Source organism: Bos javanicus, chromosome 3 (assembly GCF_032452875.1).
Source record: "Bos javanicus breed banteng chromosome 3, ARS-OSU_banteng_1.0, whole genome shotgun sequence".
Lineage (NCBI taxonomy): Eukaryota > Metazoa > Chordata > Mammalia > Artiodactyla > Bovidae > Bos > Bos javanicus.
Window position 1 is genome coordinate 17,044,267 of NC_083870.1, and position 20,910 is coordinate 17,065,176.

The following is a 20,910-nucleotide window of genomic DNA, read 5'->3' on the forward strand; positions in this document are numbered from 1 at the left end:
CATTACCTCTGAAAAGCAGAATATTCATTTCCCATTTGACAGATAAGACAAAGACTTCTCAAAAACAAAGGAAGTACAGATTTTGCCTAGTGTCACACCGAGTTAGGACACTTCTCTTTTGGCCTCGGGGGTCATTATGTTAGTACTGGAGTCATCCCTCCATCTCCTGGTCAGCCGCGACTGCATCCCATAAACATGCGTGTTCTCTGTGACCTCCCGCTGTGAGATGGGGACATGGAAATGTAGGTAAGACCTCAGTGCCTGTTCCTGGGAGCCTGCTCCCTTGTTGAGGGGATGCCTGTAGAGAGGCAAATCCCAGTGCCATGAGGGTGTGCCACAGACAGGTAAGACTGCCCTGTGTCTGAAGCAGAAGGGGGAACTCTATTATCTTGAGGTAGTTAGGAAAGTCTTCACAGAAGAGGTGACTTTTGAGCAGACTCTGAAGGAGTGTGAAGACTTTTCTAGGGAGAGGGAGGTGGGGGGGAAGCCAGGCAGAAGCTGTGGCAGAGACAAAGTCATGGACAAGATGGGTAAATGTCAGGACTGAGTACAGATTTTGTGCGTGCTAAAATTTTAGGAGGATCCTCCATTCAGAAAAAGAATACATAAATTTTTATTTAGAAAGAGGAAGAGGCTATCGCAAGTCATGAATTTCAAAAAGTTGGTAAGTACCACACACATTACACAAGTCATAAAAATGGCAATATTTTGATTAACTGGATGACTCAACTGTCTACTTAACTATTTTTTCTATGTTTTCTTGGCTCTGTGATCTTTGATTGCTTCATATGACAATCATTTTGCAAAATCATGAGACTAGAAAGACAATTTAATCTTTCCTCTGATAGTGTTAATTAGTTTGCTATTGATACTTTAGAAAAGATTTTGTTTTCAGTTTTACAACTTGTTCCTGGTAATGTCTTGTAAATTCTTAGGATTATTGCTCAAAATCTTTATAAAGTTTCTTTCATATACGACCTGTAAAGTTTCAGGGCATCTCAAGTTATAAAATATACAATATCAAAAAATTTTTCTATTACAAAATTTCTCTCAAGAAAGTTATTTTCAGATTCTTTTCCATTATAAGTTATTATAAGATATTGAATATAGTTCCCTGTGCTATACAGTAGGTCATTGTTGGTTATCTGTTTTATATATATTAGTGTGTATATGTTAATCCCAAACTCCTAATTTACCTCTTCTCTGCCCCTTTCCTGGGTGGCTCAGACAGTAAAGAATCTGCCTGCAATGCGGGAGACCTGGGTTAGATCCCTAGGTCGAGAAGATCTGGAGAAGGAAATAACAATCCATTCCAGTATTCTTGCCTGGAGAATCCCATGGAGAGAGGAGCCTAAAAGGCTACAGTCCATGGGGTTGCAAAGTGTTGGACACTGAGTGACTAACACTCTCACTTTTTCTTTTACCCTTTTCCGCTTTGGTAGCCATAAGTTTGTTTTCTATGTCTGCGGGCCTATTTTGTGAGTAAATTCATTTCTATCATTTTTTTTTAGATTCCATATGGAAGTGATATTATATTTATCTTTCTCTGTCTTAATATGATCATCTCTAGGTTCATCCAGGTTGGTGCAAATGACATATAAAATGTAATCTTAAATAGTTTCCTTAAAAATAGTTTTAAATTGAAGAAAAAAATCATATACTAATGCATAAATGTGGAAGCTAGAAAGGTGGTACTGATGAATGTATTTGCAGAGTCGCAGTGGAGACACAGACATTAAGAACAGACTTATGGACACAGTTGCCGGAGGTGAGGAAGGAGAGGGTGGGAGGTATGGAGAGAGTAACATGGAAACATACATTACCATATGTAAAATAGATAGCCAGTGGGAATTTGCTGTACAACGCAGGGAACTCAACCCTTGGTAACAACGTAGAGGGAGGGGTGGGATGGGGAGGGAGGTGGGAGAGATGTTCAAGTGGGAGGGGACATGGGTAAACCAATGGCTTATTCATGTTGATGTTTGGTAGAAACCAACACAATATTGCAAAGCAATTATCCTTCAATTAAAAATCAATAGATTAAAAAAAAAAGGAAATGGTAATGGGTGATCTATTTATGCTGTCAGGCTCCCATCTATGCAACACCCTGAATTGAGATAGTTTTAACAGATTCTTTCCTTACCTTAACAAATGGCTTCTGTGCAGTAATAATACTTCATATAAACATAAAAAAAAAAAATTTAGCTTCTCAGTTGCACTAGCCATACATCAAGTCCTTGATAGCTACATGTAGCTAGTGGCCAGTGCGTTGGACAGGGTAATCTCTGAGAGTCAGCTTTAACTGGGGCCAATTGTAACATCACAGGATCTTTTGTAAATCACCAGGGAAATAACACGACAAAAGCAAATTCTCCTATCCCAGGAGGTGGATCTCAGGAGACAAATCTTACCTGTTTTTCACAGTTCCTTAGCAAGGTTCTTGCTGGTAATATTCAAGTCTCAGTTATAGGTGCTGCATATTGATACTTAACTTTAGGGGAGCAAATTCCTTTCAGAGTGGCCTATGGACTAGCAATATGAGATCCAAGGCTCTAGAGCCTGCTGAAGTCTCGCTCACTGCTGCTCTGGGCCCTGATGGCCACACAGCTCTCTGGGTTTCCCCTATCAGAGTCCGTGGGGCTGTGCTGACAACATTTATGGCCATCTGTCTTCTGGGTGGTGGGCTCCTGCCTGGTGGATCCTGATGTGACATACCAAGGACTTCATAAAACAGCAGAAGGATTAAGAGTCCGGCTTTGGAGTCAGGCTGACCTGGGTTTGTTGGCTTTATACTACCTGCTAGATGACTTGCTCACATTATGGAACCACTTTATTTTTTTATTTTTTATGGAACCACTTTAAATCTCAGTTTATTTATCTGTGTAATGGAGATGCTAATATTCATCTAATAGAATTCTCTTGCAGATTAAATAAACTGACTTGTAGGGGAATTCCCTGGACTTCACATGTCCACTGCATGGGTCCTGGCGTCAGTCCCTGGTTGGGGAACTAAGTCCCTGAAAGACACATGGCGTGGCCAAATAAACAAAAAACTGGTGTGTAAAGCACATATTGTACTTGCTTGGCACAGTGTTCAGTAAACAATAGTTTACTAAACAATAGTTCTCAATATCTATAGCCATTTTTTCCTGAATGACTGGAAGGGGAAACCAGGAGAGGCCATGTTTCTTTCCTCAGACACAATGAGCTATATTTCTTGGGGTTCAGCAAACTCCTCATCACTTCTCCAATTTAATCTATGATTCTATAACCCTGCTTCAACCTCTGGGGCTTGGATGGCTCAGAGGCACAGGTAGCCCCAGGGTTCTGGTGAACCCCAAGGCTCTGTTGAAAATTTCTGGGCATATCCAAAAGCTGGTGGAATACTGGCACTGGGTCAGCTGTGAGCCCCAGAGAAGCACCTGTTCCTTACCAATTTGTCTTTCTCTTCAGTGACTGCTATAGACAGTATGTTTATGTCCCCCTAAAATTCCTATGTTGAGATCCTAACTCCCAGTTGATGGTGTTGGAGGAGGGGGGCTTTGATAGGTGATTAGATTATGAGGGTGGAACTCTCATGAGTGGGATTAGTGCCCTATTAAAGAGACCCAAGAAAGCTCCCTAAGTTTTGCATGTGAAGACACAGTGAGAAGATGATGTAACATGTACTAAGTGTGTGCATATTAAGTCGCTTCAGTCGTGTCTGATTCTTTGTGACTCTAAGGACCGTAGCCTGCCAGGCTCCCCTGTCCATGGGTTTCTCCAGGCAAGAATATTAAAGTGGGTTGCCGTGTCTTCCTCCAGGGGATCTTTCCAACTCAGAGACTGAATCTCCATCTCTTATGTCTCCTGAATTGGCAGGCGGGCTCTTTACCACTGGTGCCACCTTGGGAAGCCCACGTGCCGTGCTGTGATGTGCTTACTTGCTCAGTTGTGTTTGACTCTTTGCAACCCCGTGGACCATAACCCGCCAGGCACCTCTGTTCATGGGGATTCTCCAGGCAAGAATACTAGAGGGGTTGCCATGCCTTCCTCCAGGGGATCCTCCCGACTCAGGGATTGAATCCACATTGTCTCCTGCTTTGGCAGGCAGGTTCTTTACCACTAGTGCCACCTGGGAAGACCATGTACTATGTACCAGACAGCAAATCTGCCAGCACCTTGACTTTGTACTGCCCAGCCTACAGAACTGGGAAATAAATGTTTGTTGTTTAAGCCACTCAGTTTTTGGCATTTTTGTTACAGCAGCCTGAACAGACTAAGACAGCAACTCCTCACAAGGTCCAATCAGCCTTTTGGATTCCTCAGGTGTAAATCCCACGTGCAATATTGAAGAGCAAGGGAACTTCCTGTGACTGGTTATCAATCATTGTCAGCTCACCAACTAGCTCTGACACCAACTGGGCTACGTGACCTGGAATGAGTCAGCACTCCCTGTGCCTCAGTGTGTTTATCTGTAAAATCAGGGTGTTGGGGCTACACCCATCCCAGGTCAGAAATTGATGCTATGAGTCTCCAGTCACGAGGAGCCACTGGGAAAATGCCTCCAATGGGAGCTGAGGACAAAGCCATATCTAGGATGACCAGAGCCCACTTTAGCCCCTTGGCCACTAACCTGCCTTTGTCTTTGATCTTCTTTAGCAATCTGGGCTGATAAATATTCCCAGAGAAGTGCCTGGGGGCCAAGTCAATCTTTCCCATATTCCCACTAGTCCTCATGCTCCATTGTCCTGGCCACCTTCTGCCTTGCTCTAAAAGAAGAGGTCAGTCCATAGGTCTGTAAGAAGAAAGTCCCATTATCCCCTGGGCACTCTCCTTGACTAATCAAAAAAAAAAAAAAGTACATCCTCAGTAGTGTCCTGGATGTTTCCCTGGCTGAGCAACTAACACGTGGATTTCCTTCTCTTTGGGGATAATTTTTTAGTGTGCTCTCAACTGCACATACCTAGGGCCTAGGGGGAAAAGGGGGTGCTATGTAGTAGGGAGTTCTTAGTGATAAAATGTACCACTGTCCTTTTCCTTTGGCCCCAAACCCAGTCCGGCCCCAAAACTAACCAGCAGCATGTGGTGTAACCATGTGCATGCATCTCTGTAACAACTTGCTTTCCAGAGTCCAGACTAGGATGACTGGCTTGTCCTGGCTTGACTAGGACTTGACCCGTTTTAGCACTAAAAGTCCGATGTCTAGGAATCCTCTCAATCCCAGGCAAACAAGGACAATTGGTCCTCCTAGTCCAGCTAACTAAGTCGCTTCAGTTGTCCGACTCTTTACGACCCCACGGACTGTAGCCCACCAGCTCCTCTGTCCATGGGATTCTCTAGGCAAGAATACTGGAGTGGGTTGCTATGTCCTCCCCCAGGGGATCTTCCCAACCCAGGGATCAAACCCAGGTCTCCTACATTGCAGGACCACTGAGCCACCGGGAAAGCCCCATTAATCAACTATATTCCAATTAAAACAAAACAGAAAAAGCTTAGGTCTTAGGAAAAGAGGGACAGAAATTTACAACTGTGGTTGATCCAATGGCCTCTTCTGATCCCTCTATTTGGTCAAGAAGTCTGGCAGGCATTTCTTCTGATTTTTTACTCTGGAAACAGTCTTCTTTTATGACTCTTTGAGAGCGTTCCTGGGATATTTATTTCTGCTTGTTCTCATGCTTGTGACCAGAGGTGGTCAGGCCACTAAATGTGTGTTTGGTTAGATGGAGGCTGCCCCAGAGTATGTTCTGTGGACAATGTGAGGTGTTATGCTGGTGTACAGGCTTTTGTGCATGTCTGTATGAATGTCTGTGTGTGTGTGCACATGTGTGCGTTAAGAGTTCCAGGAATCTGAGAGGGCCTGTCCAGAATGAGCCGAAGTCATGTTGTTCATTACTGTTGTCCTGCTGTGGACATTAGACTCCAGCCTTGACTTTCCAAACTGAGGAAAATTTTATTGCTAACTCTGAGACTTGAGGTAGAGAGGCTAGAAAGTCTTGCTCCTTTCTTGGTCCCCACAGGATGTCCTAATAACTGGCATCAGGGCCTGGACTCTTCCCACATGGAAACTCAGCTCTCTCCTTTCCCTGTGGATCGCAAGCACCACAGCCTTTCTTCTGCATCATCTCAGAGGCCTCACAGGGCCTGAGTGGTCCCATTCCCAGAATCGGGTCCTGATCTTGTGCCCTTCCAGAGCAACATGATGCTCCAGAAAACCACTCAGATTTTATTCTCTGTGGGGTGACTTCTAGAATACAACGTGAAAGACCTTGGGTGGAGATGGGTGAGGAGAGTGGCCCTTCTACGCCCCCTCATTCATCTGGATCAAAACTGAAAATACACTTAGTTCTGCTCTAATTTAGCTCTGTCCTCACGCCCTTTACATCCTCCTTCCTCCAATCCTTTCCTACCCATCTTATCGTCCATCGAATTTATTCTTTCCCCACAGATCCACACCCAGTGACAAAACACATCAGTTATTTCTTTTCTTTCCAGCAGCTCTTTGAAAGCAAAGATGAGTAATACTCACGTTGACAAGTCTTGAGTGGCACGTAGCTCTACTCAGATCTGATTCCATAATCAATCACACTGATATCTTCCCCTTGTATCTCTGACACATTTAAGAAGAGTTTTATTGCTACACAAAGACAGGGTCACAGTCAGCCAAAGTTTCAATGCAAATGCTGGAAGTTTTGCATGCATTACATTAAGATTTCTAACACTTGCACAGATGTGTTGAAACTGTATTATCAAGCATGTGAAACATCCACTTAAAAAAATTAAAACCCAAGCTAGATGTACTGGAAGAAGACTCTTACCTCACTCTGGTTTTGAGAGCTTTGAATCCCCCATACTGCCCCGGCCAGCTTTCACTGAAGGCTCAAGGCATGGATCCTTCTTCCCTTCTTCTCCTCTGACATATCCTGTGACTGGGGCAGAGACTCCACACTGACCAGCTGAGTTGCCCCCTTTCCAGTCCCACTTCTCCAGTGCACGGGGATGAGGGAGGGCAGCAGTGGTCTCTGCAAGCATTTCTAACCTCTTGTGTCTGCTACCAGTTCGTTACCATGATCAAGCTTTGCAGAGGCCCTTTTGCCTCAGTCTGTGTCTTCCTATCTCTATTTCCCCAGCCAATTCCATAGTTAAAGCCTGTACAAGAACTCTTGGTCCAGTCTCCTGGCTTTTTGCCTCCCACCAATGTCACGGTCATATTTTAGAGGGCGACCTATCTGAAGAGATGCTTCTGATTCTGAGGATGTTGTTCCTCTCCTGGGCACAAATTGTACCGCTTCATAGAAGAACAATTTGTTATAGAACCTGGTCCAGTTTTCAGTACACTTGCTCCCTCCTTGGTGAGTTTCTACAAGTCAGGTTTGCACTTTCAGTAACAGATCTGTCAATAATTCTGTTAACACCTCTTACGTGTATTGAATACGTTCATCTCCATCGTTTCTTGCTGTTCGTGGACCTGAGACTTGGCTGTCCTGGGTCACACAGAGATTTGCTAGTGGAGCTGGGACCAGAGGACCTAGTACTCTTGACTCTTGGGTCAATTCTTTTATTAAGATTATTTCATGCTGTGATTCATTATGTATTTATTTATTTTTGGATGGGGGCATGCCTTCTCTGTGTTGGGAGCTGTCTAGCTGTGACCATTCAAAGAGGAATGATACCTGACTGGCCTTCAGGGAGCTCCCTGTGATGCTGTGTTGGTGAGAGAAAGATGTAAACACTGACATTCAGTATTATTGGGGGGAGGAAGTTGAGAAATAGGGATGCACGTGTGGGCATTATGGCAGGAATGAGAACTCTGTTGGGTGAAGCAGGAAGGTTCACAGAGCAGTCGGAGAACTGGGGGAAGGGAACTGGGGGCAGTGTGGACAGAGGCAAGTGGTCCAGGAAGGGCTGGTGTGTCTGGGGCCCGAGGGGGCTCAGTGCGATGAGGGGAGGAGGGAGGTGAGCCTGCAGCCTGACTCAGGCTCTTCCTGAGAGTCCTGTTCCCTGTGAAGAGTAGGCCCTCTTGATGAGATGGCCTTTGTCTTCTGGTTCCTTTGCTGGTCCCGGAGGATGAATTGTGAAGGGGTCTATGCTGATGATGCCACCAAGAGCCTGGTCTTTGCCCTCTAGGAACTTATACTTTAATCATTTGTTCTCAGACTCTCTCCAGGATTCAATCCCCCCCAAAACTCCAAATGAAACCAAAACAAACAAACAAACAACAACACAAAAACAACCCCCAAAACCTGGGGATATGTTTAAAATGCGGATTCTTGGATTTCACCCCAGATAACCGGGGTCAGTAAGCCAAGAATGGGACACAAGACCTGCATTTTCACAATATCTGGAGCTTCTGACCCAGGTCGTCCCCAAAGCACACACCGAGGATTGCCAGTCTACGCAGAGGTGATGATGCAGCCGGCTGAGCCAGATCTTAACAATGGGACAAGTGTTTGTGTTAAGTCAGCAGCTCAGGCCACGCATCTGCTCTTGATCGGAAAAGGAGTAATATAAACACAGAGCAACCTTCTAGAATTTTCTTCACTGTCTTTGGAGAAGAAAACATTCTTTACTGCCTCTGGCTGTTGCTTGGATCACTGCATCATCCTGTGAGGCTCAGGTGACAGGAGCTATAGGCAAAAGCAGGACACTCCCCCTTCTAGTCCCTCCTGCAGCCTGCTTCACACCTCCAGACACTTCCCTGGGCACAGCCTCTGGGGGAAGCCAGGTCCTGGGCTCTCCATTGGTCCTTTTGAAGTTATTAAAAGTCCTGGAAACTCAGGCAAGCTTTTTTGTATGTAAAGGATTAATTATCAACTGTGAAGATACAGAACCAGAGAAGTGTGGGACCTCGGTGGGGGAGGGGCTCTCCTATTCCCGTTTCAACTTTGTCCTCTGCAATGGCTCAGGGGTGTTGACAGAGTGTCCAGTCCTCTCTCCAACCACCAGCTCCTTTTCTTGCCTTTAACGCAGCTGTCCTGCCTTTGCTGGTTACATGTGGATGGGGTGGCAGGCAAGCCTCAAGTGTGGAGAAGGAGACTGTGCTGCATATTGCCTTTGCTGAGGGTGATTCAGGAAGTTTTACCTGAGGTTTATGTGAGGGTCAGGCTCTGGGAGCGCTTTGCAGAGGTGGGGAGGGGGTGGGTGTCATTTCCCTAACTGAAGCTCTGCCCTCAGGAATAACTGCTCCTCCTTCCCCATTGTATCTAATTGAAGTCTTTCAACCAGGCTACTGTTACACCCAGGGAAGCTGTAAGCATGCATAACCCCCACCCACGTCTGTAAATTGGCTGTACACTGGAGAGGCCCACTTTCAGACTCTGAATCACAGATGTCACTCAGCACATCAGAATCTCTATCAAAAGGAACGCCACCTCTTCCCATTTCTCAACCTTGCCAAGTGTTTCTCACCCATTGCCTCCTGTGGTCCTCAGGGTTCTGTGAAGTGGTGTTTGTGTCCCCACTGATAGACGAATAGACTATGGCACAGAGATGGAAGTGCTATCCCGGCCAGGCCACATGAAGGGTGACTTGTCGGGTTGGGCTAGTACCCTGTGTTCCTTCCTGATCAGTGCAGAGACAGTGCCACTCTGGGGTAAACCAAGAGATGAGGAAGTGCCGCTGGAACCTGGGGTCCCTGCAAAACCTCTTTGAAGAAGTCAGGAAAAGCTCCACAACAGAGGTAGCTATTAACCTACATCTGAAAGAGGGATGTGTTTCCTGGGAAAAAAGGAGGTGGAAGGGAATGCCAGGTAGAGGACTTGACAGGGAGGGTTCAGGAAACCCTAAGGGGTCCAACGAGAAAGGAGGGGAGAGGCCAGTGCTGGGTAGGAGAGGTAGTCTTCTTAGAGACCTGTTTTTCTCTGGCTCAGAGATGGTACTCTGTTTCCAGGACACTGAGTATTTGATGAAGGAGTCTGGGTCCTGCTCCTGGAGAAGTTACACTCAAGATCAAGGCTTAAACTCAAATATTTTCAGAAGCAAGGGAGCAAAAATTTGTGACAGTCTGGTAAAAAAAAAACCAAGCTAAAGTGTAATTTAACTCCATTTTCAGTGGAAGAATCCAAAACTCAGAGAAGAGAAACAGTTCGTCCAGGGACACAACCACTGTGGAGCAGAACTGGAGGCCGTGGGTGTCCACTGGCATATTCCTTTTGGAGTGATCAAACTGAAAATTTAAATTAACTATGATTAATATGCCAAGAGCTATAGTGGAAAAGTGGGAAGTAGGTAATATGTAGGATTAGATGGATACCGTAACTGGAAAGATGAAAACTCTAAGAAAGTTATGCAAATAGTAGAAAATAGACATAGCAGAAATAAAAAACATTATAATAGCAACGAATGTCTTTGATGGGCTCATTGGTAGACTGGCTACAATTGAAAACAATCAGTGAGCTTAAAGATATGTCAATGGAAACTTTCTAAATAGAAAAGCAAAGAGAAAAAAACAAGAACAGAATATACAAGACAATTACAAAAGGTGTAACGTACATATAACAGGAATATCAGAGGAAAAGAAAGAAAGAAACAGAAGAAATATTTAAAGAAATAATTGCTGAGAATTTTCCTAAATTAACAACAGATACTAAACCACAGATCCAGAAATATCAGAGAACACCAAGCAGAACAAATGCCCAAAGAACCACATCTAGGCATAGATTATATTCAAATTTCAGAAATGCAAACACAAAGAGAAAATCTTGAAAGAAGCCAGAGGTGGAGAACACTGCCTCACCCTACATATAGAGGCACAAGAATAAGGATTTTACTGGATTTCTCTTCAGAGACCATGCAAGCAAGAATAGTGGGGTGAGTTGGACTGTGAAGAAGGCTGAGAGCTGAAGAATTGATGCTTTTGAAGTGTGGTGTTGGAGAAGACTCTTGAGAGTCCCTTGGACTGCAAGGAGATTCAACCAGTCCATTCTGAAGGAGATCAGCCCTGGGATTTCTTTGGAAGGAATGATGCTAAAGCTGAAACTCCAGTACTTTGGCCACCTCCTGCGAAGAGTTGACTCATTGGAAAAAACCCTGATTCTGGGAGGGATTGGGGGCAGGAGGAGAAGGGGACGACAGAGGATGAGAGGGCTGGATGGCATCACTGACTCGATGGACATGAGTTTGAGTGAACTCTGGGAGTTGGTGATGAACAGGGAGGCCTGGCGTTCTGTGATTCACGGGGTCGCAAAGAGTCGGACACGACTGAGCGACTGATCTGATCTGATCTGGTCTAAAGTGTAAAGACAAAACCCACCAAACTAGAATTCTGTATTCAGTGAAATTATTCTTCAAAAGTGAAAAAGAAATAAAGACAAAAACTGAGGGAATTTGTTGCTAGTTAGACCTGTCTTGGAAGAAATGTCCCAAGAAGTTCTTCAGGAAGAAGGAAAATGACGTAGGTCAGAAACTTAGACCTACATAAAGAATAAGAATGTTAGAGAAGGAATAAATGAAGATAAAATAAAATCTTTTTTCTTGAAAATTTTTTCATTTGTTATGAATTTACTTTTTTTTATCAAGGTGTAATTGACACACAACATGTTTTTCTTATTCTGAATTGATCTAACTGATTACAGTTTGTTCAAAATAATTATTGTGGTAATGTATTAGGTGATTACCTATAAGAGAAATAAATAATAGCAATGTAATAGGCAGAAGAGGAAATTGGGAGTACTCTGTTATAAGGTACCTGCAAGACCTGTTAAGTAATACAGTATTATCTGAATGTGGACTTAGATTACTTGCAAATGTATATTACAAATTCTAGGGCAACCACCGAAGACACTAACAAAACAGTATAATTGATATGTTAAGAGGGAAAACAGAACCATGTAAAATGCTCAGTTAAAACCAGAAAAGACAGAAAAAAGAGTGAAAGGTGAAAAAACTCACAAAAAGAGCTATGAGTAGAAAACAGCTATGAATATGGTTGATATTAACCTGACTATATTAATAGTCACTTTTAGTGTGAATGGTCTAAATATACCAATTAAAAGAGATTGTCAGAGTGAGTTAAAAAATAGGGCTCATCTGTAGGCTTTCTGCAAAAACTTGCTTTTATTTCATTTAAAAAACATCTTTTTTAGTTTTATTGTGGTATAATTGACAAAACTGTGTCTATTTAAGATATACAATATGATGGTTTTATATAAATATACATTGTTAAATGATCACCTCAGTTAAGCTGATCAACATTCACTACCCCAAATAGTTATCATTTTTCCCCCCTTTCCTTCTCCTACTCGCTACCCATGCAACCACCTGTTTAAAGAAATCATCTTTTAAACATTAAACACAAATAGATAAAAAGAGATGGAGAAAAGTATACCATACTAACACACACACAAAATTAGAGATTTTAATTAATTAACTAATGAATTATTAATTTCAGACAGATAAAACAGGACTTCAGAGCAAGAAAAGTGATCAGAGACAATGAGGGGCATTATGTAATGGAAAGGGGTCCGTTCTTCAGGATGACAACAACGCTCAACTGTGTATGCTCTTGGTTATAGTGCATCAAAATGCGGGAGGCAAAACCTGATTGAACTGCACGGAGAAATAGATGAATTCACGATTAAAGTTTGGAGAAGGAAATGGCAACTCACTCCAGTATTTTTGCCTGGAGAATCCCATGGACAGAGGAGCCTGGTGGGCTGTGGTCCATGGGGTTGCAAAGAGTGGGACATGACTGAGCGATGAACACTATTTAAGTTGGAGACTTCAACACCTCTCTGTCAGAAACGGACAGATACAATGGGCGGAAAATCAATAAGGACAGAGTTGAATTGGATAGATCATCAATCAATTGGATCTAACTGACTTTTCCAGGCTCCTTTAGCCAACAACAGCAGAAAACACATTCCTCTTAAACTCATTCAGTGCATTCATCAAGATAGACTATATTCTGGGTCATAAAACACGTCTTAACCAATTTTAAAAGAGTAGAAATCAAACATGGGTATGCTTTCAGACCACACTGGAAATAAAGTAGAAATCAATAATAGGAAGATGGCTGGAAAATCCCAACATTTTCACAGATCAAGTAACACACTTCTAAATAATATGTGGGTCAAAGAAGCTATATCAAGAGAATATAAAAAATATTTTGAACTAAATGAAAATGAAAAGACAATTTATAAAAGCTTTTCATTTTGGAATGAAGCAAAAGCAGTGCTTAGAGGGTAATTTTTATGTTTGAATATGTATATCAGAGAAGGAGCATCTAAAATTAATAATCTAAGTTTGCATTTTAGGAAATTCAATCATTAGCGTAGTACTTGGTACAGATTGTTCATAAATGGGAGCTCTTGTACTATTGGCTATTATTCTGCAAATGTCTGGATGAGTGCATAAAAACAATCTTCCTTTCCAGACACCCAAAGCCACAGTTTCTGGAGTTCAGCAAACCCTTTATCTCTGTTCTAACCCACTGTCTCCCATCCCTTTTACTCTAGCCCCATGGAGCTTGTGATGGAGCAAAAGTTCAGGATGAGTTAGCCTGGGTGCAGTGTGCACAGGTAGGTCCTGGGGTTCTGATGGGAAATTCTGGGCAGAGCCGCTATGCTCTGGGAGCTTGGTGGGTAGAACACAGCCAGGGTTCCTTGCTGGAGGCACCAGCCCAGCTCTGAGCCTCACAGAAGATCCTGTTCTTTTTCTCAGATCCATACTTTCCATGGGTCTTCCTCCTCCTCTGTGGCTCTGTGGCAGGCTAGTGATTTGAGTTTGCCCCTTGGCTTCCAATGCTCAGTGCTCCAGCCTACTAGGCTGCCCACTGACACAGGGGAACAATAATCTAAGCTTCTACTTTAGGAAACTAAACCACTAGCTCAGTGCTTGATCGCAAATAGTGGTTCTTTTATTAGAAGCTAGTATTCCTCAATGCCTGGATGGGTGAACAGAACAATCTTCCTTTCTGGAGACCCAAAACCTTACAGATGACTTAAGCTAGATTTGACTTGGATGAGCAGCCCTTGGGCTTAACCAAAAGGCATTTTTGGTTAAGGCACTGGAAGATTCCCTATAGCCTTTCTGGTGGTGGTGAGTGATACTGGAGATGCCAGGGTGCTGAGAATGGTTGAAAACATTGCTGTCTTTGACAGTAAACAGGACTGATCCAAAGTTGGTTCCCAGGACCTGGGCTCTGTGTCCTGAGACTCATCTCTTCTTTAAAAAATATTTGTTTATTTGACTGCACCGGGATACAGATGTGGGGTCTAGTTCTCTGACCAGAGATTGAACCCAGGCCCCCTGCATTGGGAGCCTGGAGTCTTAGCCACTGGACCACCAGGGAAGTCCCCCTTTCTCATTCCTTAAGCACAGCACAGATACAACTAGGGCCCACCCTGGGCCCCCGGCATACAAGTCATCAGACAGGGAGGCTGCTACACCAGGGGAACGTGAGGTCACAGGTCAAAATCTCTGATCACCTGAGCAGGATACCACTCTGAAAGGAAGATAAGAAAGTGAACAGTATGTAGTATCTGAAGCAGAATTTTTGACAATCATGGTCAGATCAGATCAGATCAGATCAGTCGCTCAGTCATGTCCGACTCTTTGCGACCCCATGAATCGCAGCACTCCAGGCCTCCCTGTCCATCACCAACTCCCGGAGTTCACCCAGACTCACGTCCATCAAGTCAGTGATGCCATCCAGCCCTCTCATCCTCTGTCGTCCCCTTCTCCTCCTGCCCCCAATCCTTCCCAGCATCAGAGTCTTTTCCAATGAGTCAACTCTTCGCATGAGGTGGCCAAAGTACTGGAGTTTCAGCTTTAGCATCATTCCTTCCAAAGAAATCCCAGGGCTGATCTCCTTCAGAATGGACTGGTTGGATGTCCTTGCAGTCCAAGGGACTCTCAAGAGTCTTCTCCAACACCACAATTTAAAAGCAACAATTCTTCGGCATTCAGTCACCTTCTTGCAAAGGAATACTGCACAACAGTGAAAAACCACAGCACACGACCTAACATGATAAAACTTAAAAATTTACTATTGATCTAAAGAAGGCGGACAGAACACAGAAAAATATTTCCATTCATGTAAAATTCAGAAATTAGGCAAATTACAGTGTATACTGATAAATGCTTAAATGGTAAACTATAAAGAAAATAGCTTCAATCATGTAAGTCTGGCTGGTGGTTTTCGTGAGAAGAGAGAAGAGGGGGTGGTGGCTGGAAGACATGTTTTATTTTTTGATCTAAGGAAGGTTATAGGTGGTAGAAATAAGTTACTGGGCTGTACATACATTTTTGCTGTATATTTCTGTAAGTTTGAGCTATATAAAAAAACATCAACAGCACATGGACCAAAATAACTACTCACATTTGCAAGAATGTATTCATATAAACAGAAGAAATTGATGCTTTTTTTGAAGAATGGAACGGGAATGGAGATTCAGATCAGATCAGATCAGATCAGTCGCTCAGTCGTGTCCGACTCTTTTCGATCCCATGAATCGCAGCACGCCAGGCCTCCCTGTCCATTAGAGGAAAATAAATACAACAAGAGCAGGACCTTGCAAGAGATCGGAGGTATTTGTGTTCCAGGAGCTTAAGATTATAAATAGCTCAGCCTCTGAAACTGAAGCTGAGAATGGAACAAAAGGAGAATTAACTCTAAATACTAAAAAACTAATTTTAAGTATTTTGAAAGGGTTCAAAATGTAAAAGCTACAGTTGGACTTTAAGAGGGAATTAAGTCTCAGTTCCCCTGCCCAAAGTGTCTTGTGTATTCTTCTTGGGAGGTTTCTCAACGGGGATGAGAATGGGTTAAATGAATAAATCAGGGAGGAGTGGTCCTGAGAAAGTGAGTGTAGTGTGAATAGGGATGCCTGTGTGCTGGGAGGCCCTGACTGGGGCTCAGCAGTGGGAAGGAGCCCAGGGACGCCAATGCCTGAACCAGCTCCCTCACTCCATGGGAGGAAGTCCCAAGGGGAGCAAGAGCTCCTAGTGAGTCAGCAGGGCAGGTCCCCAGAAGCCCCCAGACCTCAGCTTGACTCCAGGTTCCTGTTTTGTGCTCTGGAACCAGCCTTTCCGCAGCAGCTGGGGACACAGCAGAGCCCAGGGCCTGGCCGCCAACTTCCAAGAGACTGTTTAGCATGGAGGAAGGAGGAAGGTTATGGAAGACTTGGGGGATGCCAGCCTCAGGGTCCAAGAGGAGACTTTGCCCAAGTCTCTGCCTCCAGGCTCATCCCATGGTCATCACCACCACTGGACATAGACGGTGGGGCCCGGGTGGCCCAGGCAACCCAGGGCTGAGAAGGGAACTCAAGAGTGAGGAGGTGAAGTCAGGACTCAGGGTTCTGACCCTGAGTGTCCCCTCAGCAGCAGGAGAAAGGCCAGGCCCACTGCCTTCTCTGTGTCCCCTCATCTGTCATTGCCGGTCATGACACCTGTCTCCCTCCCAGGATCCACTGAGGATCTGGTGTGAAGATGGCAGTGAGGTGACCTACTTCACTCCCCTGGACTGTGAGTCCCAGAAGGAAGGTTCTGAGATTTAGTTGAAGGATTAATAGAAGGTTTTGAAATAGGCTTTTCTGGGATCATATCCGGAATCTACTGTCTACTAGCTGTATCTTAAAATCTTTATAAACCTGATTTTCCACTCGGACCTGGAGACAACAGATCTAGGTCATAGCTGGTGAGGACGAAGCAGGCAGCAATGGCAGCAGTATCTTGATGCCTGGCACAGCCTTTGCTCTTAGTAAGTGGTGGTTATTACACTCAGAACAAGTTTGTAGAAGGACTGAGTGAGTGAAAATGGAGACCTTGCTGCCTTCAGAGTCCAAAATTCCACCTTTCTTAGGTCCAGAAATCCAGTTTTCTCTACTCTAATCCCTGTCGTGTTGCCACACACTCCACTGGCCCCAGATCAAGCAGGGGACAGAGAAGCCTCTAGGGAAAGATCCTGGGAGGTGCAGTGTGTCCTGGGGTTCTGATGGGAAAGGCTGGGCACACCCTCCTGGGTGTGGCCCACCCACCTGAGTGGGGCAATGCTCCAAGAAGCAGAGAGCGAACAGAGCCGCAGGGCTCCCAGCCCCGGGAAGCTCCCGGCTAAGCCTTATAAAGGGACCAGTCTCTGTCCAGTGAGCATCTCACTCGTCCTTCTCCTTGGTGACATCTCTTCTGATCAGGTAAGTCTGCTCCGGCCTATCTACCTTTTCTAGGAGGAGCCGGGAAGCAGCTCTGGGAGGGGATGCAGGAGCCTGTGGTCCAGTCCTGACTCTGCTGCCAACATGCTGAGGTTCCATCTGTGTGGCAAGATGACCAATACTCCCTGCTCCTCCACTGGCTCCTCGGTGATGCTCTTGTGGACACGTGCCCAGTGGGAGCTGAGGACCCTCCCCCTCTTCTTGCTTTCTCTGGACTCACCTGATTATCAGGTCAAAAAACCCACCGACCCCACCCTTGATGAGAGTGGGAGCCCCAGCCAAAGTCTTAACCCCAGGCTTGGGACCCCCACTCACCATAACTCTGGTGAGACGTCCTGCCCTGACCTGGGTAGAAGACTGATCAACCAGAGCTCCCCACCTCCTCCCAGCAGGAAAATGCTCAGGGACCATCTGCACGCAGGGCTTGGCTCTGGTCTTGGCCACGTTGACAGAAGCCTTGGGTGGGTCCTCTTACTGACAGAACAGTGGGCTCTTTCTCCTACATCAGAAGGCAGTGGGGTTTGTCTTAGATGCTGACACGCGTGACTCAGGGTCATGTCCTGGCTGCATAGGAAAGTCTGGCATGGGAGGGCTGCTCTGTCCAGTTTCTCTGACTGGGGTCCAGGGCAGCCCAGACCTCTGACTGCTGGGGGAAGAACCTGCTTAGGGAAGTCAGATGTTCTCTTTATTTTAATGAGGTCAAGCCTTGGAGATGCACATAGTGCCCAGTAACAGAAAATCAGAAGGACCCCCATCTCCCACATTCCACTCAACAGCCTGGAGCTGGGGCAGCTATTTCTGTTCACTCCCAACCCCAGGCTGATTCTGATCCCCAGTCCCTCTTTCTCTCTCAGGGGTGGTCCAGGAAGGCCCCCACCAGGGCTCAGGACAGGACTGCATTTCTGTCCACTTATTGTAGAGCTTGCTTTATGGTCCAGGTGGGTTTCTAGGGAGTCTTCCTGAAGCAGCCCAGGAGGCTCAGACCAGATCAGAGGTGACACTGTGCTGCCCCTGTGACTCTGACCCTGATGCTGAACCTGGAGGAGATGGATTTGCTGCTGTTTGGGGTGTGGGGTCATTCAAAAGCTCTGGTTGCTGGGTCCCACCTCAGGCTCAGTCCTCTTACTGGGGCTGACCCCCCCCGTCTCTGCTTCCACATGCTGTGGTCCTCCCCAGAGTGGAGTCTGCCAATCTCCTTCACCTACTCACACCCTGAGCTGTGCGGACCCAGCCCCAAGCTTGGTCGGGCCCTCCTGCTGCTCAGCTACTCCTTCCACCATGCAGAGAAGCAGTTTCTTGTGCTCCAAATGAGCCAGGCTTTTGCTGGCTGCTCAGTCCCCATCCAGGTGTCCTAACTTGGGGACCCTCCCCTGGGGGAAGGACACAAAAGTCACTGATTCCTCTCTGGCAGCTCTTTGGAAGCCAAGATGAGCAGCTCTCAGCTTGAGCAGGCCATTACAGACTTGATCAACCTGTTTCACAAATACTCGGGATCCGATGACACCATCGAGAAGGAGGACCTGCTGCGGCTGATGAAGGATAACTTCCCCAACTTCCTCAGTGCCTGTGTGAGTGGGGTTCAGGTCCCCCATGGTGACTGGGTCCTGGCATGACTGAGGACCCTTTCCTGGGTGACTTTGGACAAGTCCCTCTCATTCTCTGATCCTCACTTTCTCATCTGCAAAAGGGCATCATAGAACTTCCTATCCTGACCTATATCAGGGCGTAAAGAGATGATGTATGTGGCAAAGTAGGAAAATGTGTGCATATAAGTAGTTGATGATAAGTTATCAAAAAGCGCTACAGCTGGAGGGCAGTGACGGGTCCCCTCTCGCCTGTCCCAGCTTCTGTATGAGACTCAAACTCTTCTGCTCAGATCTTGAGAGGCTCTAGAGGCTCCCCTCAGGGTTCTTGAGATCAGAGGGAAGGTGACAGAAATTCCATCATTGGCAGAATTTTTTTAATAGGAACAAAATTTTATTTATTTATCTAGAAATATATTTGATTTACAATGTTGTGTTAGTTCAAGCGTACAACATAGTGATTGATATTTTTATAGATTATACTCCATCAAAGTTGTTGGAACACATTGGTAATATTTTCTATGCTGTACTTTGCATCTTTTTATCTCTCTCTTTTTTTATACCTAGTAGTTTGTACCTGTTAATCCCCTTCCCCTATCTTGCCCCTCCACCTATCCCTCTCACCTCTGGAACAACTAGGTTGCTTTCTGTATAAATGCACTCCTGACAGAATTTAACCCCTCCTTTTACAACGAATTTGCTGACCTGCTTTAACCCGACAATTAGAATATTCTGAATGAATTACCAAAAAAAAAAAAAAAAATGAGGTTGCTGCTGCTGCTGCTAAGTCGCTTCAGTTGTGTCCAACTCTGTGCAATCCCATAGATGGCAGCCCACCAGGCTCCCCCGTCCCTGGGATTCTCCAGCCAAGAACACTGGAGTGGGTTGCCATTTCCTTCTCCAAAAAAAAGAGGTTACTAGGTAACAAAGAGGTTAGGTAAGTAAGAAAAGGAAACTCAAAGCATGTAGGATCCTGGAGGCCAAAAAGAGAAAATAGGAGAGGAGGGTTAGGTTGACGATGACAAGGATGGAGTTTATTTATTATTTATTGATTTAATTGAAGTATAGTCAATAATAGAGTTATAATATATAGTTATAATATAGTGTTAGTTTCAGGTATGCAACACAGTGATTCGATTATATTTACATATGAGTAGTTACTCTTGCCTGGAAAATCCCATGAATGGAGGAGCCTGGTAGGCTGTAGTCCATGGGGTTGCTAAGAGTCAGACACAACTGAGTGACTTCCCTTTCACTTTTCACTTTTCTGCATTGGAGAAGGAAATGGCAACCCACTCCAGTGTTCTTGCCTGGAGAATCCCAGGGATGGGGGAGCCTGGTGGGCTGCCGTCTATGGGGTTGCACAGATTTGGACACAACTGAAGTGACTTAGCAGCAGCAGCAGCAGCAGGGCTTATTTGGGGCTTCCCTGGTAGCTCAACTGGTAAAGAACCCACCTGTAATACAGGAGACCCTGGTTTGATTCCTGGGTCAGGAAGTTCCTCTGGAGAAGGGATAGATAACCCACTCCAGTATTCTTGCCTGGAGAATCTCCATGGACAGATGAGCCTGGTGGGCTACAGTTCATGGAGTCGTTAACAGTCAGGCAGACTGAGCACAGCACAGCGTTTATTTGAGTCCCGGAACAGAACTTAGGTAGGTTCAGCCTTGTAGGGGGTTGAGGGGGTGTTTTGGGGCTGGAGACCACCCACCAGCACACTGATCAGGGCAACTCAGGGCAGAGTCTGCTCACCATGTGAGTCTCTCATCCAAGTTCACATTTGGGGAAGGACTGTCTGTTGAACTGCAGGGAAATGTCAATATCCCTACCTCATCCCACACCTCCCCTCCTCAATGCCACACCAGACACCTTTGGGCTGTGCTGGGTCCTCATTTTTCTATCTCTGCCTCTTCCTCTTCTCCCAGCTCATCGCTCTTGTGGGGATGAATTTGCCTTGTTTTGTGTTTTTTCCCACAGGAGAAAAGGGGCAGAGATTACTTGTCCAATATCTTTGAGAAACAAGACAAGAATAAGGACCGGAAGATTGACTTTTCTGAGTTCCTGTCCTTGCTGGCGGACATAGCCACAGACTATCACAACCACAGCCACGGAGCACAGCTCTGTTCTGGGGGAAATCAGTGAGCCCAGAGGCCTCCGGACAACCCAAGAAACAATAAAGTGTCTTTTCTCACCAGAAACT

General features: G+C 45.3%; 1 protein-coding gene across 3 annotated transcripts; it reads left to right on the forward strand.

Annotated features, from left to right (window-relative positions):
* Positions 1 to 53: 53 nt before the first annotated feature.
* LOC133240881 (protein S100-A7) lies at positions 54 to 20,908 on the forward strand. 3 transcript variants are annotated; one of them, XM_061405890.1, is made up of 4 exons: positions 54 to 246; positions 13,434 to 13,496; positions 18,538 to 18,694; positions 20,688 to 20,908. In XM_061405890.1, exons 3-4 carry the CDS (start codon positions 18,554 to 18,556, stop codon positions 20,850 to 20,852), a joined length of 306 nt encoding a protein of 101 aa, XP_061261874.1. In that variant the 5' UTR covers positions 54 to 246; positions 13,434 to 13,496; positions 18,538 to 18,553; the 3' UTR covers positions 20,853 to 20,908. The 3 variants fall into 3 exon arrangements, with proteins under 3 accessions (XP_061261874.1, XP_061261878.1, XP_061261875.1); XM_061405894.1 differs by lacking the exon at positions 54 to 246 and adding an exon at positions 1,116 to 1,478; XM_061405891.1 differs by lacking the exons at positions 54 to 246; positions 13,434 to 13,496 and adding an exon at positions 15,647 to 17,108.
* Positions 20,909 to 20,910: the final 2 nt, after the last annotated feature.

Bases quoted from the DNA above. Each gene is read 5' to 3' on its own strand.
- LOC133240881 (XM_061405890.1), top strand. From the start codon at position 18,554: ATGAGCAGCTCTCAGCTTGAGCAGGCCATTACAGACTTGATCAACCTG. The intron at 18,695-20,687 runs GTGAGTGGGGTT...TTTTTCCCACAG, and splicing joins CCAACTTCCTCAGTGCCTGT to GAGAAAAGGGGCAGAGATTA.